The sequence below is a fragment of the Rhinatrema bivittatum genome, chromosome 2 (genome assembly GCF_901001135.1).
Source record: "Rhinatrema bivittatum chromosome 2, aRhiBiv1.1, whole genome shotgun sequence".
In the NCBI taxonomy this organism is placed as follows: Eukaryota; Metazoa; Chordata; class Amphibia; order Gymnophiona; family Rhinatrematidae; genus Rhinatrema; species Rhinatrema bivittatum.
The window spans coordinates 623,899,322-623,925,469 of NC_042616.1; the positions used below are offsets into that span (position 1 = coordinate 623,899,322).

The window sequence follows — 26,148 nt, forward strand, 5'->3', positions numbered from 1 at the left end:
ACTTCATAGGACTCAATGGAGGAAAGAAATATTAAAGAAAAATGGAAAATTGCCATTCCTCATGGCAAAAACAGTCCCACCATTAGAAGGAAGTTGTTAAGAATGTTATAAAAGACCTAGGGTAGGCTCACATCTAAACAGGATAAAAGTAACAGTTAATAAACTCTCATGCTATTCCTATTCTCTGCCTTGTCTTAATTCGAGGCGTAACAAGCCCTTCACAAACATGTATCCACTGCTTCATTTTCTGTACCATGAAACTTTATTCTCCACTTCAGTCATCCTGGAATATGTTGGCCTTACAGCTCTGAACTGAATTTTGCAGAGCAGTATGGCTCAGGAATAAAAATGAGTCCACTCACTTTGCATAAGTAAACCTTATCTCTTAAGACACCAGGGCCCAAAACACATCATCACAGGAGAAGCATGTGAGCATATTATGGACTGCACAGTTATAAGACCAACCACCTTAAGCCTGAACCAGCTAGCTGTGGGCAGTATTCCTGAAATACTGACAATTTGACTCTCAATCGTGTTTTTTTTGAAATGCTGTTGCTGTGCCTGGAGTTTCAATCTCTTCTGTCTCTTGTGGAAATAACCATTAGATCGCCTCGCAGAGTTGCACTTAGCAGGGAGCGTTCTGCAGTGGTTTTCATCTTTCCTGAAGTGGTGGAAGCATTGGGGTACTGAAAGTTTTACTGTTAGATGACTTGACTGCAATGTACCTCGGGGCTTGATCTTATTGGTAGTCCTTTTTAAACGGGGATAAAAAAATATTACAGATTTGGTCCAGGGATGTGGAGTGAAGTGCTTCATGATCATTGATATTCAGCTGCAAATGATGGTCATTACCAAGCTGAATAATTGCTTACAGGCTGTGGGCAAAGCTGGTAGTCTGATCATAAAGTCAGATTGAATCCAGCGAAATCAGAGACTTTTGTCAGTGAGCAGCAGACTTGTCAGCTTGCCATTATTATCTATGCATTAGTCATCAATTGCAGCATATTTTATCAGGGACGCTGGGCATGGAACATTAAGCAAGTGCAACTTTTGCAAAATACTACTGCTCAGTTACTAACTGAGCTAATAGTGATCATATTACTTTAATTTTGCGGGAGCTCCACTGATTGTCAGCTGAACTGAGAATGAAGTTTAAGATTTATTTATTTTTTTAATATACCGACATTCAATCTGAGATATCACATCAGTTTACATTCAGGTACTGTAGGTATTTCTCTATCCCCAGAGGGCTTACAATCTAACATGCCGATACAGTAAGGGCGCGTAAGAAAAAGTGCGGCGCCCGCTCGTTTGCCGTGCGCACAGTTCTGATCACATACCGCTTGATACAGTATTTAAATGGCATGCAAATGCAAGCCGCGTCCATGAAGCGCAATCCATTTTACTGTATAGAGTGCTATAGAGCGCCTATACAGTATCCTGGGTGCGCTGGTACCTGTCATTTCAAATGACATTTGAAATGACAGGTACCAGGAAGTGGATGGTTCTCCTACGCTCGGGCATCGGGGATTGCCAGTCCTCTCTTTCCCCCCCCCCTCTCCCGAAGCAAGGCGCAGGGCGAAAATCGACTCGACATGTTATTAAAACAAATAGAAATTGTAACAAGTAAACTTACTGCATGCTTCCAGCAGTCCCAGTCCTCTCTCTCCCCACCTCCCGAGGTGCCCACCGCGGCTCCCCTGCCTCCCGGGGGCAGCCGGCAGCGAAAGCGGCTTCCAGCAGCCCCGCCGGCGAAGGTGCATGAACGCACGTCCAATTTAGGCTTTAATAACACGTCGAGTCAATTTTTGCCCTGCGCCTTGCTTCGGGAGGGGGGGAGAGAGGACTGGCAATCCCCGATGCCCGAGCGTAGGAGAACCAGGCCACACACCATGTTACTCGCTTGCTCCAACCCACCCACTTATTTGACCGGAGCCTGCCTATTGCTGTCACATTCCTCTAACACCAGGGTCAGGGTAGGCGGTAAATTAGCGGGTTAAAGACGCAGCAAAACAGTTGGTTAAAAAGGCGATAATCGGGCCGCATGTTACTGTATGGGAGGGAATAGCTAATCCGATCGTTTACATATCATATACATGCCGCGGGCGGAAAGGGATACGCGTCGATTTAAAGAAGTGGTAAAGATTGGTAAAAATGGATAGTGAATCGCGGGTTAGACTTATGCGGACAAATTGTGGGTAGAAAGTGGGTTAGAAACAGGGTAACCATGGCCACGCTTTACTGTATCGGCCTGTATGTGTTGTACCTGAGGCAATGGAGGATAAAGTGACTTGCCCAAGTTCACAAGGAGCAACAGTGGGAATTGAACCCTGGTCTCCTGGTTCGTAGCCCACTGCTCTAACCACTAGGCTATTCCTCCTCCTCCTCTTGATAGTTATAAATGTGTGTTTGTGTGTTTGGGGGTGGGGTGGGGGATATAATTGCTTAGCAAGTTTCCAAAGGGTAATATGGTAGAGAGCAGGTCATTGATTGAAGGATTTTATTACCTAATTTTGTATGGGTTGTATTTTACATGTTTAGAATTGTAACCCACCTTGTGGGGATTAGGGATAGTGGGGTACAATCAAATCTGTTAGTGTGGTGCACATAATGAAAGCATGCTTTCAGAAAACCCAACATGTACTCTGTAATGTCTCTAGATACTATTGTAGTGCTATTTTATTCCAGAAAATCGGTGTAGCAATGGCATAAGCAGCTAAAGCAAGATGCAGAATTCATTTTAATCTACAAATATATAAGGAAACTATATTGATTACAAAACTTGCTTTGTATTTGCCTCTCAACACTATCCCACCTACCCAGCAGACCTTGATCTTGAAGAACATGATTACATGTATTTGTACAAGAGATTCTGCCTTAATATATGGGCATCATGGTAGGATTCAGGAAACTGGGCTACCACATATGATACCAGCAAGCAGTAATTGCAGCACACTAGCATTAAGGCTTTGAATATGGTTTTGGCAGATGCCTTTATTTGATCCTTGATGGAACTGAGCCCAGATGAGTTCCTTTGCATTTCATACTTCTGCTTCACACATGGGTTACACATGTAGTTAGACATAGGAGGTAACCATTACAATTTTTAAAGCAGTTGACTTGGGCTGGCCATATAGAAGATCTGAGTTTGATTCTTGAGCCTGACTTGTATTTCCCAGGCTAGCTGGATTTGAGGATGCTGCAAAAGCAGCATTTGTAACCCTGGAGATGTGTATCCCAGCCACCACTAGTACCTAATGGAGAGTCTCAGGTTGCGTGCATACCAGTTTTTGGAGGGATCTGTTGTCTCTTGACCCTTGGCTGAGGGCTGTCACTATGGATGGGGTAGACAACAGCAGAACAAGGATTCAAATTAAGGATCTTTGTGCTGTAGCCTTAGTTGGAACTGATTCTGATTACCGTAATCTAGAATTCCAGAGGAGCAAGAGGAAACTGATGGGCTAAAAACACAAAAATAAATGAAACTATCTGGAGGTGGAGAGGATGACTGACTGACATCTGTGTTTCCTGTCACCCTTTGGAAGGAGCTGGTAGCCAGATAATAAAATGGTTAACACTTTGATGTCCACAAACAATCTGTGAGTCTGATCTGTATGACACATTGGAAGTTCTGATCAACTGGAACTTTCCTGCTGGAGACAGAAGACACACCGTTTTCCCTTGTGACATTCCATTCAGCTATAAATGTGGGTGTGAACCCGGGCAGTTGCTAGTAGTCTTTGCCTCCAGCAGTTGTGGACTAGTCAGCTCCCAGAGTCCTGGTTAGTCCTCGACCTGGTTGAACTTACTAATTTCAGGGCAACAGTCTGTACGTACTGCTCTACTCAGTAACAGCCTGCTCCCAGAAAGATTTATTTTTTCCCGAGCATGTAGACCGATGGTCTCAGGACCCAGTAGCAGCCTGCTCCTCTGCCAGCAGATGGAAATGGAGCAAGCTGACATCAAATTATACATAATTTATATGTATAATTTATATAATTTATATAATTTATATGATCTAGGCGTCATGATAGATAATCAGCTTAACTTCAAAAAATTTATAAGCACCACCACTAAAGACTGCTTCTATAAACTTCTTGTCCTGAGAAAATTGAAACCACTTCTCCACTTCAATGATTTTCGGATGGTTCTACAAGCCATTATTCTAACAAAAATCGATTATTGCAACTCGCTCCTTTTTGGTCTCCCTACCTCATCCATCAAACCCCTCCAGATGATTCAAAACTCTGCAGCTAGAATCCTTACCAATACAAATAAAAGAGACCATATAACCCCCATACTAAAACTCCTCCACTGGCTGCCTATTAAGCAAAGGATTCTCTATAAAGTATACACAGCAATTCATAAATCTATTTACAACATATCCCCACTCCACTTAAGTACCCAACTTCGTTTTCACTCTTCATCTAGACCTATCAGAGGAGCTTATAAAGGCACACTCTATGTTCCTTCAACAATATCCTTACATCAGAAACGTACCATCTCTTTAGCAGGACCCGTCCAATGGAACATGCTCCCGCCAGACATCCGCCTTGAGATCTGCTTCGCTTCCTTCAAAAAGAAAATTAAAACCTGGCTCTTTAGCCAAGCTTTTCCAGAACTTTGATTATTTTTTACCTCCAGCTATCAAGATTTTCTCACCATCGCAATCCCTTCTGCAGATCACATTTATCTTAGACAATTACGCCTTATTTTATGATTTGGTTTCTCAAAGAGACTATACAATTTTCTCAATGTTATTTTTCGAACCTGTTTTCCATGTTTTCCAAGTTCTATAACCTTGTTATATGTACCGCCTCTTGGCGTAATTTTTATGTTTCAATGTAAACCGATGTGATCTGTATTTTAATACAGGAACACCGGTATATAAAAATCTAAAAATAAATAAATAAATAACATAACCCTGCAGTGACCTCAGCCTGCCAGTATTCTCAGTCTCCAGCAGATGGTGGACGTTCATCTCCTTATGGGGATTGCTTTGAGCTTTTTGAAAGGTGAATTTTGAAATTCTAAATTTATGAAAAGAAAGACCCACTCTCCTGCAGTGATACCCAAAAGCTCTTCCCCGAGTTGAGAATTTGTGAGGCGATTTCCATGGTCCCTTAGAGGTGTGCCTTGGTCCGGTAGCTGGGTTTCCCTGCATGGACTTAGCTGCTAGTTCAGCTGAAAGGCAGCGGGTGCAGGAGGCTGAGCGTGGTGGTGACAGCAGATGTCCTCTCCCCCCGCAGCTGAAGACTGTTTCTGTACTTAGCTGGTAAGCACTGAGCTCAGGAAAGGTTAAAAAAAAAAAGTATTACTCGAATGTTCTTGGCATGCTGTGCCTATGTTCATTTCCGCTCCTGGCCGAGAGGCTGAGTGGTCCCCGGTGGGCTAGACCCCTCACTTAGGTTTTTTTTCTTGCATGCCATGTGGTAGGCTGCGGCGGCCGTTTTAGCGCGCTCTTGTGCATATTCAGCTGCCCTCTATAGGCTGTTGGTGTGTACAGTATGTCAGCTCTGCACACGCGTTGTGAGCTCGGTTTTTGGGCTTGCTTTTTTCACGCACGAACTTTTATGCACTTAACTTGGTGCACAAGTTGTGTGTGCGCCTTGCCTTGCTTTCTTCTAGGTGCTTAAGTTTTGGGCGCATTTCATTTTTCAGTGTGAGCCATTTCGATGCACGTTTACCGCAACGATAAGCAAGAAGCCTAAGCATCTTCCTATTTTTGTGTTGCCTGACATATTAGGGCTTCTCAGCCTGACCTGGCTTCTAACCTGTGTCAGCGCTGCTCAGACATTTAGGGAGAGCTGTCTTCCTCAGATTTTGCTAAGCCTGGCTCTTCCCATTCTGATTATGGGTTGTCTGGTGGGGATGTCAGATCTCGGTTCTCCCTTGATTGGCTCCTCTCTTCTGAGGGCAGTTCTGTGGGACCAGCTCCATTTCCTTCTGGGCTTGGTCTGGACCTGGCTGCTTTTTCTTGGGTGGAATTTTTTTCAAGGCTTACAGGCTGTTCTTCAGGCACAGTGCTCCACTTCCCCATTTCTGTCTGGTCGGACGCTCAGCCGATGGCTCCTCCCTCTTCCAGTCCTATGCTTAAGCGCCGGGGCTTGCCTCTGCTCCCTTTGGGTGTTCCCGGCAGGAATCCAGATGGCACTGATGATGAGGTTGATCCTGATTCCCTGGAAGATGGGGGAAATTCCTCCAGGGCTGGAATCGTTTTGAACCATCATGTGATTCTTTCATAGAGATGAACTCGCAGGCTCAGGATTATGTGGTTTGGCTCCACTTGCTGTTGGAAATCTGCTCCCGCCTCCAGTGGTGGTGCAGGAGGATCAACTGAGAAAGGGAGTTCCCTTGTCTTCTCTGACCTGGTTGGTAGTCATGACAGATGCGAATCTCCATGGTTGGGGGGGCTCACTGTCTGGAGTTAACGGCCCAGGGGCTCTGGAATGCCGAAGAATCATGCTGGAACATCAAGCGCCTGGAGGCCCGGGCAGTATGACTGTCATGCTTGTAGTTCTGCAACAGGCAGCCGAATCAAGTATTTCGCGTTATATTGCACAATGCGACAATGGTGGCCTATATCAGTCGCTAGGGAGGAACCAAGAGCCAGCAAGTGTCGCAGGAAATAGACCAGATGATGGAATGGCTGGAAGGTCATCTGATTATCTCGGCCTCTCACATTACAGGAAAAGACAACATAAGAGCGGACTTTCTCAGCAGGGAGTGTCTGGACCCAGGAGAGTGGGTGTTATCAGCCAAGGCGTTTCAGCTGGTTGTGGATCGCTGGAGCCTTCCATTCCTAGACCTGCTGGCGACTTCTTGAAATGTGAAGGTTCATCGCTTCTACAGTTGCAGGAGAGATCAGTGGTCCCTGGTAATAGACTATCTCATATAGGTCTGGCCGGAAGACAGATTGCTTTATGCCTTTCCTCCATGGCCCTTGCTGGGCAGGATAATTCACAAGATCAATGACCACAGGGGGCTAGTATTCCTGGTGGCCCCAGACTGGCCCAGGCATCCGTGGTTTGTGACGACTCTTGGTGGAGGCCCTCCTTCGTCTTTCACCGCACATGGATCTGCTTCAACAAGGACCAGTTCTTCATGAGGATCCGACTCTATTCTGTCTTACGGTTTGGCCCTTGAGAGGGCTCACCTGTTAAAGCATGGTTATTCCTCTGTGGTGATTGCCACTTTACTCCGCTCTCGCAAGTTCTCCACTTCTTTGGCTTATGTGCAGGTTTGGAGAGTTTTTGAGGTCTAGTGTGAGGAGCGGAGTATTCTTCCTCATTTTGTTAAGATCTCTCTCATTCTGGATTTTTTGCGGGATGGCCCTTAATTCCTTGAAGGTGCAGGTTGTGGCTCTTGCCTATTTCAGAGGCCTGGTGAATGGTGTTTCCTTGTCTCATGCTGATACGGCCCATTTTTTTAAGGAAGTGAAGCAACGTAAGCCTTCCTTGAGGTTACCAGTTCCATTGTGAGTCTTAATTTGGTGCTGGATCTGGTGACTACAGGGGTGTTCCATCGTTGCTGCCCAACGTAGTCTTGGACATTCATTTGAATCAGTCCATCTCCTTGCCATCCTTGGATAAGGTCAGGGATGCAGAGGAGTATCGCCGTTTGCGATCCTTGGATGTTAAGCGTCTTGTCGTGCGGTATCGGTAGGTTTCTGAGTCTTTTTGAAAGACAGATCGCCTGTTTGTTCTCCATGGCAGGAGTAAGCAGGGTGCTCAGACTTCGTGGGCTACCATAGCTCGTTGGATTATGGAGGTGGTTACGGCCTTGTATGTGGATGCTGGAAAGCTGTTGCCTACTCAGGTTAGAGCTCAGGCAGTGACATAGGCAGAGGTTAGTCTCTTGTCTTCCATCGATATCTGCCAAACTGCAATGTGGTCCTCCTTACACCCTTTTTCCATGTTTTATTGTCTGAATGTGCAAGCCTGGGAAGATGCAGCCTTTCCACTTGTGGTGTTGACTGGACCGCGGGCCACCTCCCACCCTGTTGGGGAGTAGTGCTGGTACAACTTACTGGTCCTGAATCAATCTGTCTACATGCTAGGAAATGGAGAAATTACTTACCTGATGATTTTGTTTTCCTTAGTGTAAACAGTTGGACTCAGCTTCCCGCCCTTGGCTGCCTCATGAGTGTGTCAGTAGTCTTCCTGTGGGGCTCTGGGTCCCAAGGGATTAATGGTAAGTGTTCATCCAGTCCCTAGCTTGGGATACCTAGAATCTTATGTGAGGTCAGTGTTTATGGTTGACTAAATACAGTTCTGGTTCTCTGTTTTTAATCATGTTTTTTGCTAGTCTGTCCACAGTTGCTTTTGAAGAGAATACTGGAAGGATGGGGGTCACTGCAGTTATGTATGCTGTGTCTTCAGCTTGCTCGATCTGCATCTGCTGGCAGGGTAGCATAAACCCACTGGTCCTGAGTCCATCTGTCTACACAAAAGAAAATGAAATTTTCAAGTAAGTAATTTCTCCATTTGTCATCTTCCTGCTAGCCAGTTGTTACAAATACGATTTCCCCCTCCACAATTGACGGAGACATAGGACACACCTCTTTAAAACCTCACTCTGGGCTTATAAATGGTGTCTGTCCCTTGTCCTAGCCTAGTAGTCTCTGTTTTCAGCAGTGTGACAGGTTAGACAATATACAAGCTCGTAGAGTCTTAGTTCATCCTCGGCCTGATGGACCTGATGAGCCCTCTAGCTCCTGGGATACCAGTCCTGTTGGGACTGATCCTCCCTGGTAGTAACTTGCTCCTGGGATACAAAAAAAAAGGTTTTACCCCAGTTGAGCTCCCTCAGGTCCCCTCACAGTACTTATGTGGGTTTAGTGAGTACCTTGGCAGGTGGGGTGGGGGTTCCTTCTCTTCTACACCAGAGAGTTGGGATCCCAGGGTGTGTAATAGGACTGTTGGCTGCTCCCCCCCTTCCCTTTCCTCCCTACCCCATGCTTCCTCTCTCTCTGTACCCTTTCTACTCTCTGCTGTGTGAAATATGTGGATAAAGATTAAAAAAGAAAAAAACAAAACAGAAGGAAATGCTATCCCTGGCTCAGAGGCTCTGGCTACCTGCTTCACAAAAATCCGGGGGGCTCTGAGGTCCCATAGCAGCTATGGCAGAAACTGTGGAGCATGGGAAAGCCCAGGGCAGGCTGTGGCTCAAACTGTCCGACTGCGGGACACCAGGGTCTAAATGGCACATTGTGTTGATGGTGTTTAGGAGTTCTTTGTTGCAGGTACCTAATTTAACAAAAAAAAAAAAAAAAAGGAGAGACAAAGGTGAAGGGAAGAAGTGGAGCAGCCAACATTATGATGTGAGTGCTCCCCACTCTCTACAAAAAAATAAATAAATAACAAGTCTGAGTAGTACATTGTAGGGAGAGATAAGAAAGAGAGAAATCATGATGAGAGTCCAGAGGTGTGTGGTCTGTGCGGCCAAGAGGGTGCCAACAGCAGCAGTCTCCTTATGCCCGGTATGAGCAACCTCCACAGGAGATGCCAAGGCAAATCCCTAGGTGGATGCAACAAGACCCAAACTCCATGGGCCCTGTTACCAGGAGATTTCCTCCCTCCCCACCTGAGACTTTCTTATTAGGGAAGCATGACAGGGAGGTGTCCCAGGAATTGGGTTCCCTGTGGCCTCCTCAGGAGGACCTTGGAGCCTAGGCCATTGGAATGGGTCCACCAGAATTTATCCACCTTATGTTTAGGTCTTTTCAGCCACCAGAAACCAGGTCTGTGCCGTCTTCTTCCCCCCCCCCCCCCCCCCTAAGTTCAGGCTCTCTAGGGGCCTAGAAGGGAGGGGTCCTCCCTTGAAATAGCCCAGCTCAGTAATGAAACATTACATTTCTTCAGCCTACACGTACACTATGGGGTCAGATCTAGATCATTTTAGACATTCTGAGCCCCTCGAAGAAGGGGAGTAGTGCTCAGAGGAGCAAGAGTCAATGATTTTGTGCCTTTTTTGGAGGGAGTAAGTAAATTCCCTAGTTACAATGTGATGTCTGCCCTTAAGATATTGAACCCTCAAGGGGAAGATCATATGGAGGGAGACCTGATACTTTAGGGAATCTTCAAACCATCAAATATTTTTGCTTTACACTCCTCTGAGGTCGATGGTGCTAGCAGAATGGAAGAAGAAGCCTCAGGGGGGGCTTAAAGGGCAGAAGACATAAGAGCAGGATTTATCCCCTACAAGTAAACAGGGAAGCAATCCTAAACATTTTCCAAGGTGGATGATTTGGTGTTGGCCATTACCTGCAAGACAACTGGACCAGTCAAAGGCATAAAACCCTGAGGGATTCTCAGGACAGGAAAATGGAATTGCTCTTTAAGGAGGCCTTCTCCACCAATGCTTTAGCTTTACAAGCAGCTATTTGTGGGGATTATGTGGCCTGCCCAGCAGTACACTGGGTCCAGCAACTCCTGGATTTGGAGGTGTCTGCAAAAATCGAGGCAGGGAGTAGCATATTTAGCTAATACTCTGTATGATTTGATAAGGATGACATCCTGGCTGGTGGCCTCAGAGGTTGCTGCAAGAAGGCTGCTTTGGCTCCAAAGCTGGGTGGCAGATATGGTGTCCAAAACCCGCCTCAGTAAGTTCGGGAGAGAAGCTGTAAAAGGTTAAGAACCTAGACTAAATAAAACCGCAAAGACTGCCCGAGGACAGTCTAGGAGAAGGTATGTGAATGGCAAGGTGCCAATGTTCCAAAACGTTTTGGGGGTTCTGAGCGGGTAGGTTTACTCTGCAGTAAACCAGGAAGTTCTGGACTAAGCCCTTTTGAGGAGCCAGGAAAGCTAAGAGTGCAGCCGCAGGCTCAGGGCACTCTATACAATGATGTACAGCAGGGCTCCTCCGCATAAATTGCAGTATGCAGCTGCCTATTAGGGAGTCGAACCGAATTATGTCAGACTAGTGGGTCCTGGACATCATTCAACAGGGCTCTGTCCCAGTGTGTACAAGACAGGTACCAAGCATGATTGTAATATCTCCCTGTACTGCTCAAAAGAGTGGCTTATGTGAACAATCAAGAGGGTATCCTTAGCCATGCAGAGAGGCAGCCCAGCTTTGCGAATGGGCAAAAGACAATCTGCTCTTGCTCTCGGCAGTGCATATAGAAGATAAGGACAATCTCTAGGCCAACTTCCTCAGCAGGAACAAGCTGATCCCAGGGGAATGAGAACTGAGTCCAGAGGCATTCTGGTTGGTAGTGAATTGCTGGGGCTCCTGGGTGCAGACCTAATGGGAACAAGCGCAAATCCCAAGGCTGGCGTTTTCTTCAGCCACAGGTCACAGCCAGGCTCCAGTGGCATAGACATCCTTCTCTGCCTGTAGCTGCAGAGCAGCCAGCCATTTGTATGTCTTCTGGTGGGAAGAACCAATATCAGAAGAGTGCTATTCATCTACAGTTATTTTAGAAATCCTAGATTGGTCGAGGAGACCTTGTGTGACTGCTGATAGGGACTCCTCTATACTTTCCTAAGGAATGGTGTTTGCTCCGGCAAAGACCGGATGTAATGGAGGAGGAGTTGGCTCCTTTCTTGCTTACGGTTTGACCCTTGAAAGGGTGCGCTTGCATGACAGAGGTTACTCCTGACTAGTAATTTCAGCTATGTTAATAGCCCGAAAGGTTTCAACGTCGTTAGTATGCATCAGAATTTGGTGATTATTTGACATTTCTGCAAGTAGAAACTTTGCATGGAAGGCAAGCATGACCCTGCAGTTGGGCCTGACCCTTAGATTTCTAAGGGTACAGCTGATGAGTTTCATGTTATAGGGGGGCCAAATCAGAGGCACCCAGATGGTAGCACATTCAGATGTAGGGTGCTTCCTGAGAGGGGTCAAGCAAATAGACCCTCCTTTCTGACCCTTCGTTCCTCAGTGGGATCTTAACCTAGTTTTAAGAGCCTTAGTTAGGCCATCATAAAGGACTTCTCCCTGAAATCCATCTTTCTAGTAGCTGTATGTTCTGCAAGGCAAATCTCAGAGCTACAGTCCCTGTCATGTAGAGACCCTCACCTGGTCTTCTCCCCAGATGCAGCGACCTTTCGGCCAGTCCCATCCATTCTGTCAGTGGTATCACCCATTCATATTAACCAATAATTTTCTGCCAGCCTTTAGTGGCAAGAGAGATGAAGAAAAAGTCTGAGACCTGCGCTATATGCTGTTAAAATACCTAAAGGTAACAAATGCCTTTAGAAAGATAGACAGTTTGTGTTTGGCGGTCCCTAGAAGGGGAAACCAGCATCTGATTCAACTCTAGCCAGGTGAATCAAGGAGACAATAACCTTTACTTTTGTATTTGGGGAGGGTCTGTCTGTGTTCTGCGTATGTGACCAGGTAAGAGTATTCTGCAAGCTTGTAGTATCTGTAGCAGCTTGGCTCGTTCTGTTTTCTTAATAGGAAGTATATTGATGTTTACAGCCTGGTTAAATATTTGTAACATTGCCATAAGGTTGTTACTGTTTTGAATGAGTTCCATAATGCAGGTGTAACTTTTTGCGCATTAGTTTGTGTGCATTATTGCAGATCCTAGGAGTGTGTTAGGTGCTATGTTTCTCTTTCCATTTCTCCAGGTTTGCACTGCATGCAGAGTGGCTTTTTTGGGTTCCCATTCCAGTTTCGGACTCCATATTTATAATTTGTGATCTTTCTGTTCTTGGTGAAGGTAGACTCTGTGTGTGACTGAGGTGAGATATTTTGCTAGCGTGTAGGCATTTGTATTCATATTTGTTGTGTTTTCTCAATAGGACATGTATTGGTGGTAAATCACTGTTTTTTCATAAGGAGGGCTATTATGCCTGGTAGTAGAGAGTGTTTGTTGCTGCTAATGAGATGACACCAGAAATATCTTTTTTTGTAAGATAAATTGAACAGGGAATGTCCTAGTTCTTTTCTGCACCCATTGTTGGGGGGGTCAGGACGGTTCCTGTAGATGCAGAGTATATGTTTACATTTAGCCCAGTGTGTCACCCATGTGAGAACCATCTGTCAGGTGTGTCCCAACAGAAAAAAGGTTGAGAACCAGTGAGCCTAACTTCAGTGTCAGGAAAAATCATAGAAACCATTCTAAAGAAACAGAACATGGTTTAATGGGAGACAGCCAACCTGTATTTGCCAAGGGGAACTCTTGTCTTATAATTGTGCTACATATTTTTGAAGATATTACTAAACATGCGGATAATGGTGAGCTGGTGGATATATTATATTTGGATTTTTAGAAGATACTTGACAAATTCCTTCATGAGAGACTCCTGAGAAAAAGTAAAAAGTCATGGGATAGGAAGCAATGTCTTATTGTGTATTATGAACTGATTAAAAGACCAGAAATAGAGAGTTCCACAATGGAGTTCCTCAGTGGAGGAAGATAAAATAGTGGAATGCTCCAGGGATCTGTACTGGGACCCGTGCTTTTTAATACATTTATAAATAATCAGAAAGGGGGAGCAAGTGATGTGACTGAATTTGCAGATAACACACAATATTATTCTGAGTTTTTAAATCTCAAGCAGACTGTGAGAAATTGATGGAGGATTTTGCGAAACTGGAAAACTGGGCATCCAAATGGCAAATGAAATTTAATATGGAGAAGTACAAAGTGATGCACAAAAAGAAAAGTAATCTAAACTGTGGTTACATGATGATGTAACCACAATACTTCTACTCCTTTCCTCATATTGAGGAACTATATTTTGTTATACTCCCTTTCCTCATCTTGAGGAACCATGTTTTGTTATCCTATCTTTTCTCAGCTATCTTTCACTATCCCCTCTCCCAGTTTGACTTCCCTGTTAAAATGTAATTTCCAAGCTTAACCTGTTTATTGTAAACCGACATGATGTCCACAACTAATGCCGGTATATAAAAATGTTCAAATAAATAAATAAATGATGTGGTTCTATATTAGGAGTTACCACCCAGTAAAAGGATCTAGGCATCATTGTGAACAATACATATACATTCTCGACTCCATGTGCAGTGGTGGTCAAAAAAGCATACAGAATGTTAGGAATTATTAGGAAAGAAATGGAGAATGTCAAAATGCCTCTGTATCGCTCTTTGGTGAGACCACATCTGGAGAACTGAGTACAGTTTTGATCACCGTATCTTAAAAAAAAAAAAAAAAAAAGGTAGAGCTGAACCGGCAAAGGTACAGAGAAGGGTGACCAAAAATGATAGAGGATGGAAGAGGTGTCTGAGGAAAGGCTAAAGACATTAGAACAGGTTAGGTTCAGCTTGGAGAAGAGATGGCTGAGGGGAGGATATGATAAGAAATCTATAAATTTGTGAGTGGCGTAAAAAGGGTAAATGTGAATCTCTTTTAAAAATACAAACTCATGATGTTAGTAAGTATTACATTTAAAACAAATCAGAGAAGAATATTTTTCACTCACTTAATCTCTGGAACTCATTTCTGGAGGATGTAGTAAAGGCAACATATCTAGGTTTAAAAAAATTCTTGGTGGAAAAGTCCATGAACTGTTATTAACCAAGTAGACTTGGGGAAAGCTGCTACTTATCCTTGGGCATTAACAGCATGGGATCTGTCTACTATTTGGGATCCTGCCAGGTACTTGTGACCTGCATTGGCTACTGTCGGAAAAAGAATACTGGGCTTGATGGAGCTTTGGTCTGACCCAGTATGGCAGGTCTTATTTCCCCATTTGGGAGTATTGGCCCTCTCCTCTTGGGTTCCATCACCATTTGTTTAAGCAAAGCCCCTTGAAGGGCATCCATAATCTGTCTACGCCTTACAGATTCTGTAGAAGGGAAACCCCTATCAATATCCTGTAGATTAAACAACAAAGCATAAATGTAGTTTGCTGCAAAGATAGGGGTTTATCATTGGATTGTCTTGGATTAGTCCTAGGGCTGGCTCTGTTCATTAGTTTTTAAGTGATGTTGCTAAGGGGTTAATCAGTAAGTCTTGTCTTTTTTTTTTTTTTTACAGATACTAAGATGTGCCAAGGAGAACATCACAAATGCCATGTTTGGTTAGACCAGGTCTATTTAGCCCAGCATCCTTTCTCCAACAGTGGCTAGTCCAGGTTATAAGCACCTGGCAGATCCTTAAAAGTAGATCTATTTCTTGTTACTCACTTCCAGGGATAGCAATAGCTTTCTTTAGTCTATCTGGCTAATAATGTTTATTGGCTTTTACTTCAGGGACTTGTCCATACCTGTGCTGAGTGAAAAATAACTTTCTATGATTTGTTTTTTAAATCTGTTGATTGTTAGTTTCATGGAGTGTCCTCTTGTTTTAATATTATTTGCTTAGATATGTAACTGTCCTTTTACCAGTGATTTTCTAAACTTTGATCCTTTTACCTTTTTTGGATCATTGCTAACATTCTGTTTACTTTTTTGATCACCGCTGCACAGTGAGCTTAGGATATAGATGTCCACAAGGATTCCAAGGTCCTTTTCCTGGGTAGTGACTCCCAGTACAGAACCCAATATTGTGTATCTGTAGTTTGAATTATTTTTCCCTATGTTTGTCACCTATAATTTTTCCACTTTAATTTCATCTGCCATTCAGATGTCCAGCCTCACATGATCCTTCTGTAGTTTCTCACAGTCAGTTGCAGTTTTAACAGTTTTGAGTAATTTTGAAATATCTACAAATATGATCGCTTTATTCATTGTGCCCTTTTTCAGATCAGTTATGAATATTAAACAGCAAAGATCCTGGTTTCAATTCCTTGTGTTACTCCACTAATGAAGTTTTCCCATTTTGAATATTGACCATATAGTCTTATCTTCAGTTTCCTGTCTTTTAACAGCTACCAATCCAGAATGGGATGTTGCCTCCTATCCCACGACTATTTAGTTTCCTGAGGAGTGTCTAATGTGGGGGACTTTGCCGGTTGCCTTCTGAAAATCCAAATATCAACCAGCTCACCTTTATCTACATGTTTGTTTATACCTTCAAAAAAATCTAATAGATTTGTAAGGCAAGAGTTCCCTTTTCTAAAACCATGTTGACTCTTCCCCATTAAGCTATGTTGATCTATATAGCCAGTAATTTTGTTTTAAGAATAACAACTACCATTTTGCTCACTACAGCAGTTTGCTACTTGAACCCTTTTGAAAATCTGCATTACATTGGCCTCCCTCCAGTCTTCAGATATTGTATGTTTTAAATACTAGGTTTCAAGTTTAGTAACAGGTTTGCAATTTCATGTTTGAGTTCCTTTAAGATTCTGGGATGGATTCCATCTAGTCTTGGTGATTTATTACTTTTTAGTGATATATTACATCCTCCATTATCATAGAGATCTGCTTTAATTGTTCAGAATTATCACTATCACAGAAAGTTTTAGGCATGGGTATATTTGCAATATCCTCCTCAGTAAAGACCGAGGCAAATAATTAATTCAGTTTTTCTGTTAATTCCCTATCCTCCCTGAGCACCACTGTCAACTAATAGCCAAGTTGACCCCTTCACAGGCATTTTGCCTTTAGGGTACTTGAAAAAGCTTTTATTTCCTAGCTTGTAGCAAATGGACTCAAAACAAGTGGGTATAGCGTGCTCGTGCTAGCAGTTGGAGACGGATCTGATGTCAGCACGGGTACATATACCCCCGCAGGAAGTGCAGCAATTCAGTAATTTCCGTCTCCAAAGCAGTTTGGAGCTACCTCACGCTCGCTGGGCGTGTTTCCAAATTTCTACACAACTAAATTCATAGAAGAAACCTACCTGAAGACGAGCCCCGCACTCCTGCGGTGATACCAGTCGGTCCCTCCCCCAGTTGAGTTTCCCGAGGCGATTTCCGTGGTCCCTCGGAGGTGAGTGCCTCGGTCCGGTGGCCGGCTCGCGGCAGGGACCTAGCCCCCGAGTGAGAAGGGCTCGGGAGCGGCCTAGAGGCAGCGGGTGCACTTCCTCGAGCGTGGCGGTGAAGGTATTCACCCTCTCCCCCCACAGCTGGAGACCGCCCGGGTCGCAACCGGGAAGCGCCGAAGACAAGGTAAGGCGTACATCTTTACTTGTTGGTCTCCGAGGAAGCGAGGATTCGCAGAGTCTGCCTATGTGGCAATCCGCCACGGAGGTCGCCATTGCCTGCCTGGTTCGTCACCGCGCAATAGGCCCTGTTGCTAGGCGCGCGTTGTTAGGCGCACATTGTTAGGCGCGCGTTCCTAAGCGCCCGCTGATAAGCGTCCATTCCTTAGGCGCACATGGAGCATAAGAGAGCCCAGGCGTCAGCGGAGCCGGCACCTCCAGCATCAGGCATGAGCCTCTGCTCGGCATGCAACCTCAGAGCCACTCAGAGCGAGGAAGCAGACTCCCTATGTGCCCAATGTGAAGAGGCCCTGGGAGTTCCAGGCCAGGACCGGTCGCAGCCCAGCGTCCTTGCCAGTTCCTCAGGGAACACCCCGGACTTAGCAGGTAGCAGTGAGCAGCCGGGGAACCTGAGGGACCTGGTACCCCTCAGACCAGATCCTGCTTCGCTCTCCTGGGTAGAATTATTCAAGGGGATTCATGCCTTTGTCACAATGCAGGCTGCTCCCTGAACGGGTCCATATGTACCGGATGACCCGGCCCCTGGACCCTCAAGGCCTAGGCACGGCCACGCGCCACCCAGAACCCCCATTTATGGGGATTCAGATTGCCCTGAGGAAGATGAGTCCCCCGAGGAGGGAGAACTTCCCGCGGGGATTGAACCTTATCGGACCATGAGGCGCTTCTTTTTGAAAGGGGATCTCCCAGGCCTGATCTCTCAATGCCTGTCGGAGCTGGATATCCCGGGCCATGACGCCCCAGAGGAACCTAGAATGAACCCCCTGTTAGAGGGCCTGCGCCAAACGTCTCACCATTTTCCCCTCCTACAAGCAGCTCAGCAGTTAATCGATCTGGAATGGAACACGCCGGAGGCCTCATTCAAAGGGGGACTGGCCTTGGCTGGCATGTATCCCTTAGACCCGGCAACCAAGGAGAAGCTGGCGTGCCCCCAGGTAGACGCCATAGTTAGCGCAATTGTGAAGCGCACCACCATTCCGGTGGGGGGGGGGGAGGCCCTCAGGGATCCACATGACCGGCGCATGGACACCATTCTGAAACAAGCCTTTGAGGTGGCAGCCATGTCCCTACGAATTGCGACCTGCTGCACCGTGGTGACACGTTCCTGTTTATCACAGGCTAGGAACAACACCCCGGGAGAAGAGATGGAATCGGCTCTCTCGTTCCTCACTGATGGGAATGCAATTAGACTGTCATGTAAATTGTGTTATTTTGACCAATATAAAGTTTGCAGAATTTTAAGTTTTTGTGCGCAGAATTCCCCCAGGAGTATAGTTTAAAATACTGTTGTTGATTTTTAAGGCATTGTAAGATGAGGCCTCACTTTATTTGAGAGATTTTTTTTCAGCCCTATATTCTGCCCCGATCACTGCATTCTGAAGATGTAATTATTACTTATTCTTTCCCATGAACTTTGCTGGTTACAATGAACTCGAAAAAGAGATTTATCTGATATTGGTTCAAGATCATGGAATCCAGTCCCACAAGTAATCTGTGATGAAGTTGATGTTAAGATTTTCTGGAAGAAGGTGAAAGCTACCTTGTTTGTACATGCATTCTCTTAGTTTATGTATGTGGGAAGTTTGACTTTTGAAGATGACGTTTAGCTTGTTTGCTGATTTTCCTAATGTACTTTGTGTTTGTTTTTAAAGTGAGGTATATTGTAAAATAACATATGTCACGTTTGAGACATTCTCCTAGTGGTGTAGGGGAAGGATTTGGACTTGTACACATTTTTGGATTTTTAAAATTATGCACAATTTCATAAAAAATGTGTGCAGATTTAGGTTTAACTTGTGTGGGTATATTTGATAGTATAACTTATTATATATTCCGCTTTTCGACACTCCAAAGTGAATTACATTCAGATTCTATAGGTATTTCCCTATCCTCAGAGGGCTTACAATCTAATTTTGTACCTGAGGTGATGGAGAGTAAAGTGACTTGCCCAAGGTCACAAGGACAGCAGTGGGATTTGAACCCTGGTTCGTAGCCCACTGCTAACCACTAGGCGGCTACGCCACATTTTACTTTTCTGTGCATAATGTTAAGTTTACCTCCTTTTTATACATTACTTGGACACCATGTTCAAATTGTCTTACCAATAAAGTTTCCTGAGCCTAAGTTGGGGGGGAGAGTAGGACAGTTTGTGAGGGGAAGAGAGCAGAGAATGAGCGGAGGGAAGAAGACCATTTCACTTGGGGGTCATGGGAGAGAGAGAGATTCACGGATGGGCAGTGGGAAAGGGTGTTCTTGCTAGGGAAAGAATATATTTGCTATGTACTCCTAGAACCCTTCCTCCTCTCCTCCCTCAAAAATAAAAAAACTGGGGGGGTTAAATAGTATGAAAGCTAGAATATACAGCAAATTCATTTCATTTCCTGGCGAGTTAAGTCTTGGAGGAATTTGAAAATCCCAGATGCCCTATATATGTCTTTTTTTTTTTTTTCCACCAGACTTGAAAGAGTGTTCGGTTCTCTCTTAATGGGGCATCAGCTGAGATTGTTCCAGCTTACTTGAACTGGAAGAAGACCTGTGCCTTGTTCCACAGGTTTCTCTGGTTTTGTGAGATTTCTTCTCCAGTAGTGTTTGTTAAAGGGACTGGTCATTCCCCTAAATATAGTGACAAAAATGTATTTGTAGCTCCAATTTACATTTCATGTGAGTGGTCGATAGAGTTGAGAAGCATAAAACCTCCGAGCTCTGTAGGTTCCAGGTTTGAGGCTTATGTCTCTGTTCATTGTTGACTGTTACTGTGGTAGAATCTGAGCAAGCCGCTCGAATGTCGTTGCCTCCAAATTTCCTGTACCTCTTTCATCTGTCAGGTGGGCAGACAGTGATGAGCTCATAGACTAAGGAATGATGCCCATCGTCTGACTCATCCATGTTGAAATTATTTACATTGAACCCTGTAATACCTTCCCAATGTAGTCTAATCTTGTGCAGTGCAATGTTCAGGATTCACAGATGATTTAATTGCTATTAATTAAGTTGACTAAGAAAATAGCCACTGCTATTACTAGCAGCAGTAACATGGAATAGACTTAGTTTTTGGGTACTTGCCAGGTTCTTATGGCCTGGGTTGGCCACTGTTGTAAACAGGATGCTGGGCTTGTTGGACCCTTGGTCTGACCCAGTATGGTTTTTTCTTATGTTCTTAGTTTGTTTTATACTCTTCCACTGGGCAAATGCTTAACCAATGTCACTTGTCTGACAACACAATTTTGAAACCTTTAAAAAATTTTTTTAGGAATATTGCTTCAACTATTTAGATTCATGTACTAGAGCCGAAATTGACAACACCTAAAACCTGGACGTGAGGCAGCCCTAGAGAACCGAAGCTACAGCTGCAGGATTATCTTGTTGACTGAGTCATGCTTCAGATATTGTTCTCAGGCTAAGATCACATGGTTCTGCTACATGAAAACCAGGTCACTCTATCAGATTCCATATTTAACTAGGAATCATGTGAGACTTCTGCAATAATTATTAGATTGTTTTCATTTCAAGTACTTTACAGAGGAGAACAGCAACCATTTCAAACACAAGACTAAAAAAAATAAAAAGCACTAATGAAACAGATGAAACTGGGGAAGAGATGTTTAAGATGCTCACACTCTGTGAAAAAAGCCAAGTCCAGTGCAACTTAATGAATTGTTTGTATTCAGCAAAGTACAGAAAGGTCACTAGTAATGTGATTCAGTCAACACAAAATAAAATTGCATAGTTATCAATTTTTTTTAAATTGGAAGATCAGTGACTTAAATTTTATTTTTATCTATAAAGTTGTGCTTAAGTTGTAATGGATTTCTTTTTCTTAACATTTTCTGTGACCATTTGTGTGTTTGGGTATTTGTTGAGTATGGTGGTTTACTTGGGAACATTTTAGAAAAAAGGATGCCTTTTGTGTTGTTTGTTCTGTGAATTTGCTTTTATTTTTAAACAACAAAGTAAAGCTCTGTTCATTGAAGATCATGCACATTACTAAACCCCTTCGTCTAAAGGTCCTTCATTTTTTTTTTTTTTTAGAACAGTAAAAGGTTGGGGCAACTCAAGTACCAGAGTGTAACAACCAGACCTGTTTGTGGCATTCCAAGACCGGAATTGCTTACCTGGAATGGTAGCTAAATTGACAAAAAATTTGACAAAGAACATCTGAGAATGGCCTAATGACTGGGAGACCTGAATTCCAGTTCTGCTTTTCTCAGAGTCTCTTCTTGTGACCTTGTGCAGGTCAGTTTTCTCTCCCATTGCCTCAGGTATCAGTGTAGATAAGATAGTAAGTTCATTAGGGTGGGAATGTCTTGTAAAAAAAAAATAAATATTTTTTTTTAAACACCCTTGTGTAGAGCATTATATAAATGTTGGAATAACTTGTTCATTTTCATTTCTTTTTCAATGAGCAGGGCTGAGTTAGCCATGACCTGGGGTGTTGTCCTCTGATGGTGTCCAACACACTCATCTCTCTGAGCTCAGTGGTGGTTTCTCTGTGAGCCCCTCAGTCTGATTTTTTTTGTCTGAGTTTCTGCACAGATGTGTGACTCTCTCTTACATTTTTTTTATATTTGTTCTGTTTTTCTTCTGTCTTGTTGCAGTTTCTTTTCCCGCTGTGCTCAACAGCACTTATAAGTTGCTACCCTAAAAAAATAAATAAATGGTAATAGAGGTCGTCTGTGGCTATGAAAGGGTTGACAGAGTTTGAACCTGTAGCCCTTGGGATTCCAGACCTTTGACCTGCTGCAGAGCTGCAAGTTCCAGTATTTTTAATCTGTTTTCCTGAAGTTAGTCACACCTCTGCATGCTCCCTGTTGGACCCAGTATAAGATGTGCCCCAAATTGAGAGCTGTAAATAAAGAGCTCTAGCCTGAGGCACCTTTGCTATTCTGCCAACCTTGTCATGGAAGTGCAATCCATGTGACTCCTGATTTCTTGAAACTGTTTCCTGCTAAATAAAACTTTCCTGTCCTACAGTTCAATTTTCCATTTCCTGTTTGTCTCCAGTCCCTTCTTGCACTTCTCCCCTGTTCTCCAACCCATTGACTCCACTATCCTTGCCACTTCAAGCACACACCTTCCCTCCAGGGTGGCCCTAATTGCTGAGCCCAAATATTCCCTGGACCTCTTACAAGATGATCGGGGAGAGACCCAAGAAGAAGCCAGTCAATAGCAGCTTCCAAGTTTTGCATTTGCAGGCACCACATGTCTGTTACTGATGCCCACAAGGCTTGTTACAATTGTTTGAGCCTGAACCATAACATGGCAGACTGTTATAATTGTGGTCTCGTGTTGAAAAGGAGCCAGGAGTCATGGACTTGGAGAATGCTGGATCTCTAGAGAACACTTGAGGAATGCGCCCACAGGTCCAGACATAGAAGTCGCTCGTCCTCTCGGAGAAGGGACTTCTCAAGCTCTTACCATGTGGAGCTGAGCAAAGGCTCCTCCCAGTACCACTCCATGGTAAAGGCTCCCCCTCCTGCAATACCAGGATCTGGATCCACTGTAGATATGGATCAAGAAAGGCACAGAGGCACTAAGCAGGGCTCGTCCCTGAAGTGGAGATCTTCAGAGCCGACGGGAAAGAAGCAGCATGGTGCTGTAGCTGGGGGCGATCCGGGAAACTACAGACCAGTTATCCTGACATCAGTGCCAGGAAAAATAGTGGAAAGAGTTCTAAACATCAAAATCACAGAACATATAGAAAGACATGGTTTAATGGAGCAAAGTCAGCATGGCTTTACCCAAGGCAAGTCTTGCCTCACAAATCTGCTTCACTTTTTTGAAGGAGTTAATAAACATGTGGATAAAGGTGAACCGGTAGATATAGTATACTTGGATTTTCAGAAGGCGTTTGACAAAGTTCCTCATGAGAGGCTTCTAGGAAAAGTAAAAAGTCATGGGATAGGTGGCGATGTCCTTTCGTGGATTACAAACTGGCTAAAAGACAGGAAACGGAGAGTAGGATTAAATGGACAATTTTCTCAGTGGAAGGGAGTGGGCAGTGGAGTGCCTCAGGGATCTGTATTGGAACCCTTACTTTTCAATATATTTATAAATGATCTGGAAAGAAATACGAGTGAGGTAATCATATTTGCAGATGATACAAAATTGTTCAGAGTTGTTAAATCATAAGCAGATTGTGATAAATTGCAGGATGACCTTTTGAGACTGGAAAATTGGGCATCAAAATGGCAGATGAAATTTAATGTGGATAAGTGCAAGGTGATGCATATAGGGAAAAATAACTCATGTTATAGTTACACAATGTTAGGTTCCATATTAGGTGCTACCACCCTAGAAAGAGATCTAGGCGTCATAGTGGATAACACATTGAAATCGTCTGTTCAGTGTGCTGCGGCAGTCAAAAAAGCAAACAGAATGTTGGGAATTATTAGAAAGGGAATGGTGAATAAAACGGAAAATGTCATAATGCCTCTGTATCGCTCCATGGTGAGACCGCACCTTGAATACTGTGTACAGTTCTGGTCGCCGCATCTGAAAAAAGATATAATTGAGATGGAGAAGGTACAGAGAAGGGCTACCAAAATAAGGGGAATGGAACAGCTCCCCTTTGAGGAAAGACTAGAGGTTAGGACTTTTCAGCTTGGAGAAGAGACAGCTGAGAGGGGATATGATAGAGGTGTTTAAAATCATGAGAGGTCTAGAACGGGTAGATGTGAATTGATTATTTACGCTTTCGGATAATAGAAACTAGGGGGCACTCTATGAAGTTAGCATGTGGCATATTTAAAACTAATCTGAGAGAGTTCTTTTTCACTCAACGTACAATTAAACTCTGGAATTTGTTGCCAGAGGATGTGGTTAGTGCAGTTAATGTAGCTGTGTTTAAAAACGGATTGGATAAGTTCTTGGAGGAGAAGTCCATTACCTGCTATTAATTAAGTTGTCTTAGAAATTCACCACTGCTATTACTAGCAACGGTAACATGGAAAATACTTAGTTTTTGGGTACTTGCCAGGTTCTTATGGCTTGGATTGGCCACTGTTGGAAACAGGATGCTGGGCTTGATGGACCCTTGGTCTGACCCAGTATGGCATGTTCTTATGCTTATGCTTTATCCTATTTTCATCTGTTGGATCCTTCTTCCAGTTTTTGAATGAAGATCTTTTGGCTAAAATAGTCTTTCATCTCACCTTTTAACTATGCCGGTAATTGTTTTGCCTTCCTTCCACCTTTCTTAATGTGTGGAATACATCTGGACTATGCCACTAGGATGAGGTTTTTTTTAACAATGTCCATGCCTCTTGTTCGCTTTTTACCTTGGTAGCTGCTCCTTTCAGTTTTTTTCTAACTATTTTTCTCATCTTATATCAAAGTTTCCCTTTTGAAAGTTTTGCGATAGAGCCGTAGATTTACTTCCTGTCCCCCTTCCTGTCATTAATTCAAATTTGATCATATTATGATCACTATTGCTAAGCGGCCCCACCACCGTTACCTCTCTCACCAAATGCTGTGCTCCACTAAGAATTAGATCTAAAATTGTTCACACTCTCGTCTGTTCCAGACCAATTGCTCCATAAATTTATTTCATCCAGGAACTTTATCTTTCTAGCATGTCCTGATGTTACATTTACCCAGTCAATATTGTGGTAATTGAAATCTCACATTATTACTGCACTACCAATTTGGTTAGTTTCCCCAATTTCTTAGCATTTCACTGTCCGTCTCACCACCTTGACCTGGTGGAGGGTAGTATACTCCTATCACTATACTTTTCCCCAACACACAAGAGATTTCTACCCATAAAGATTCAATTGTGCATTTAGTCTCATGCAGGATCTTTATCCTGTTGGTCTCTATGCCAACCCAGACATATAGCACCACTCTGCCTTCCAGATGCTCCTCGCTGTCATTGCGATATAATTTGTACCCCGGTATGGCACTTTCCCATTAGCTATCCTCCTTCCATCATGTCTCTGAGATGCCAATTAAGTCTGTAGTCATTCACTGCTATACATTCTAATTCTCCCTTTCCTAGCGTATAGCAGATGGACTCAGGACCAGTGGGTATAGTGTGCTCCTGATAGCAGTTGGAGACGGATCAGATTTCAATCTGATGTCAGCCTTAGTACATATACCCCTGCGAGACGCCATGCTCTTCAGTGTTTTCCGTCTCCATAGCAGTTCGGGACTCTATACACGCTTGCACAGCACAGTATTCTAACCAAAGAAATACAAAACAAAGAAGAAAACTTACCGCTACAGATGAGCCCCGCTCTCCTGCGGGTCCGTCTCCCAGTCGAGATTCCTGAAGTGATTCCACGATCCCTCAGAGGTAGGCCTCGGTCCGGCAGCCGGTTCCCGGCGTGGACTTAGCCCCCAACAGCAGGTACAAATTCGAACGCGGCAGGAAAGGCCTTTTTCCCTCTCACCCCCTCAGCCAGAGACCACCCGGAACGAGACCGGGAAATGCCGAGACAAGGTAAGGTAGAAAACTTCTTAAGTCTCCGGTCTCCGAGGCTCGAATAGCCCACAGATAGCCAGCCGGCATAAGTGCTACCGGGTTGATCAGCCCTACCAGGGCAAAGACCCCGGTTCGATACGAGGGCCCTCCCACGTGGATACCTTCCGAGGTGGTCGCTATATTGCCCACGTGGTCGCCATCGCCATTTCCATTTGATTGCCGCCTTGTCCGCCGATTCGTTCTGTGCACACAGAGGCAAGCCATGTGCAAACCAGCTCGTGCAAAAGTTCAGCGACGTGAGCAAGGGCGCCGGGCGCACAGCCACGCGCTAAACGGCCGGGTGCATAAGTAAAACCCCATGCGCAGAGCGGCACGCGCATCCGACCTACACGCACAACTTCGGCGCACCCGGAGCGCATATTTCAGCCTCCCGGTGTACGCATGAACGCACAAACAGGAGTTGCTTTTGGCGCACACAAACCATGGCACCACCGGACAAGAAGCTTAAGGCACAGGGCCTCTGCCCAGCATGCCACATTAGAGCGGCTTAGCACGAAGAGGCCACGGCCTTGTGTATACAGTGCGAGGAGGCCCTGGGGGATCAGCCCAAGGTCCTCCCCCAACCAATACGGGGATCCAGTTCCACCGACAGTACACCGGACCTCGCTACTCCCAGTGGGAGCCTCCTTCAAATGGGGCT

At 44.4% G+C, this 26,148-nt stretch overlaps 1 protein-coding gene across 3 annotated transcripts in view; it reads left to right on the forward strand.

The window, feature by feature from the left end:
* The window catches only part of UBE2V2 (ubiquitin conjugating enzyme E2 V2), a 120,686-nt gene that overhangs the window by 30,033 nt on the left and 64,505 nt on the right, over positions 1–26,148 (forward strand). Inside the window, exon 1 of one of the 3 annotated variants that reach the window (XM_029591254.1) lies at positions 8,442–8,469. The exons of the other annotated variants lie outside the window; for them this stretch is intronic. Within the exon in view, the coding sequence (XP_029447114.1) occupies positions 8,457–8,469 (13 nt within the window). The 5' untranslated portion in view covers positions 8,442–8,456. Of the gene's footprint in view, positions 1–8,441; positions 8,470–26,148 lie in introns of those variants that run through there. 3 annotated transcript variants of the gene reach the window in all.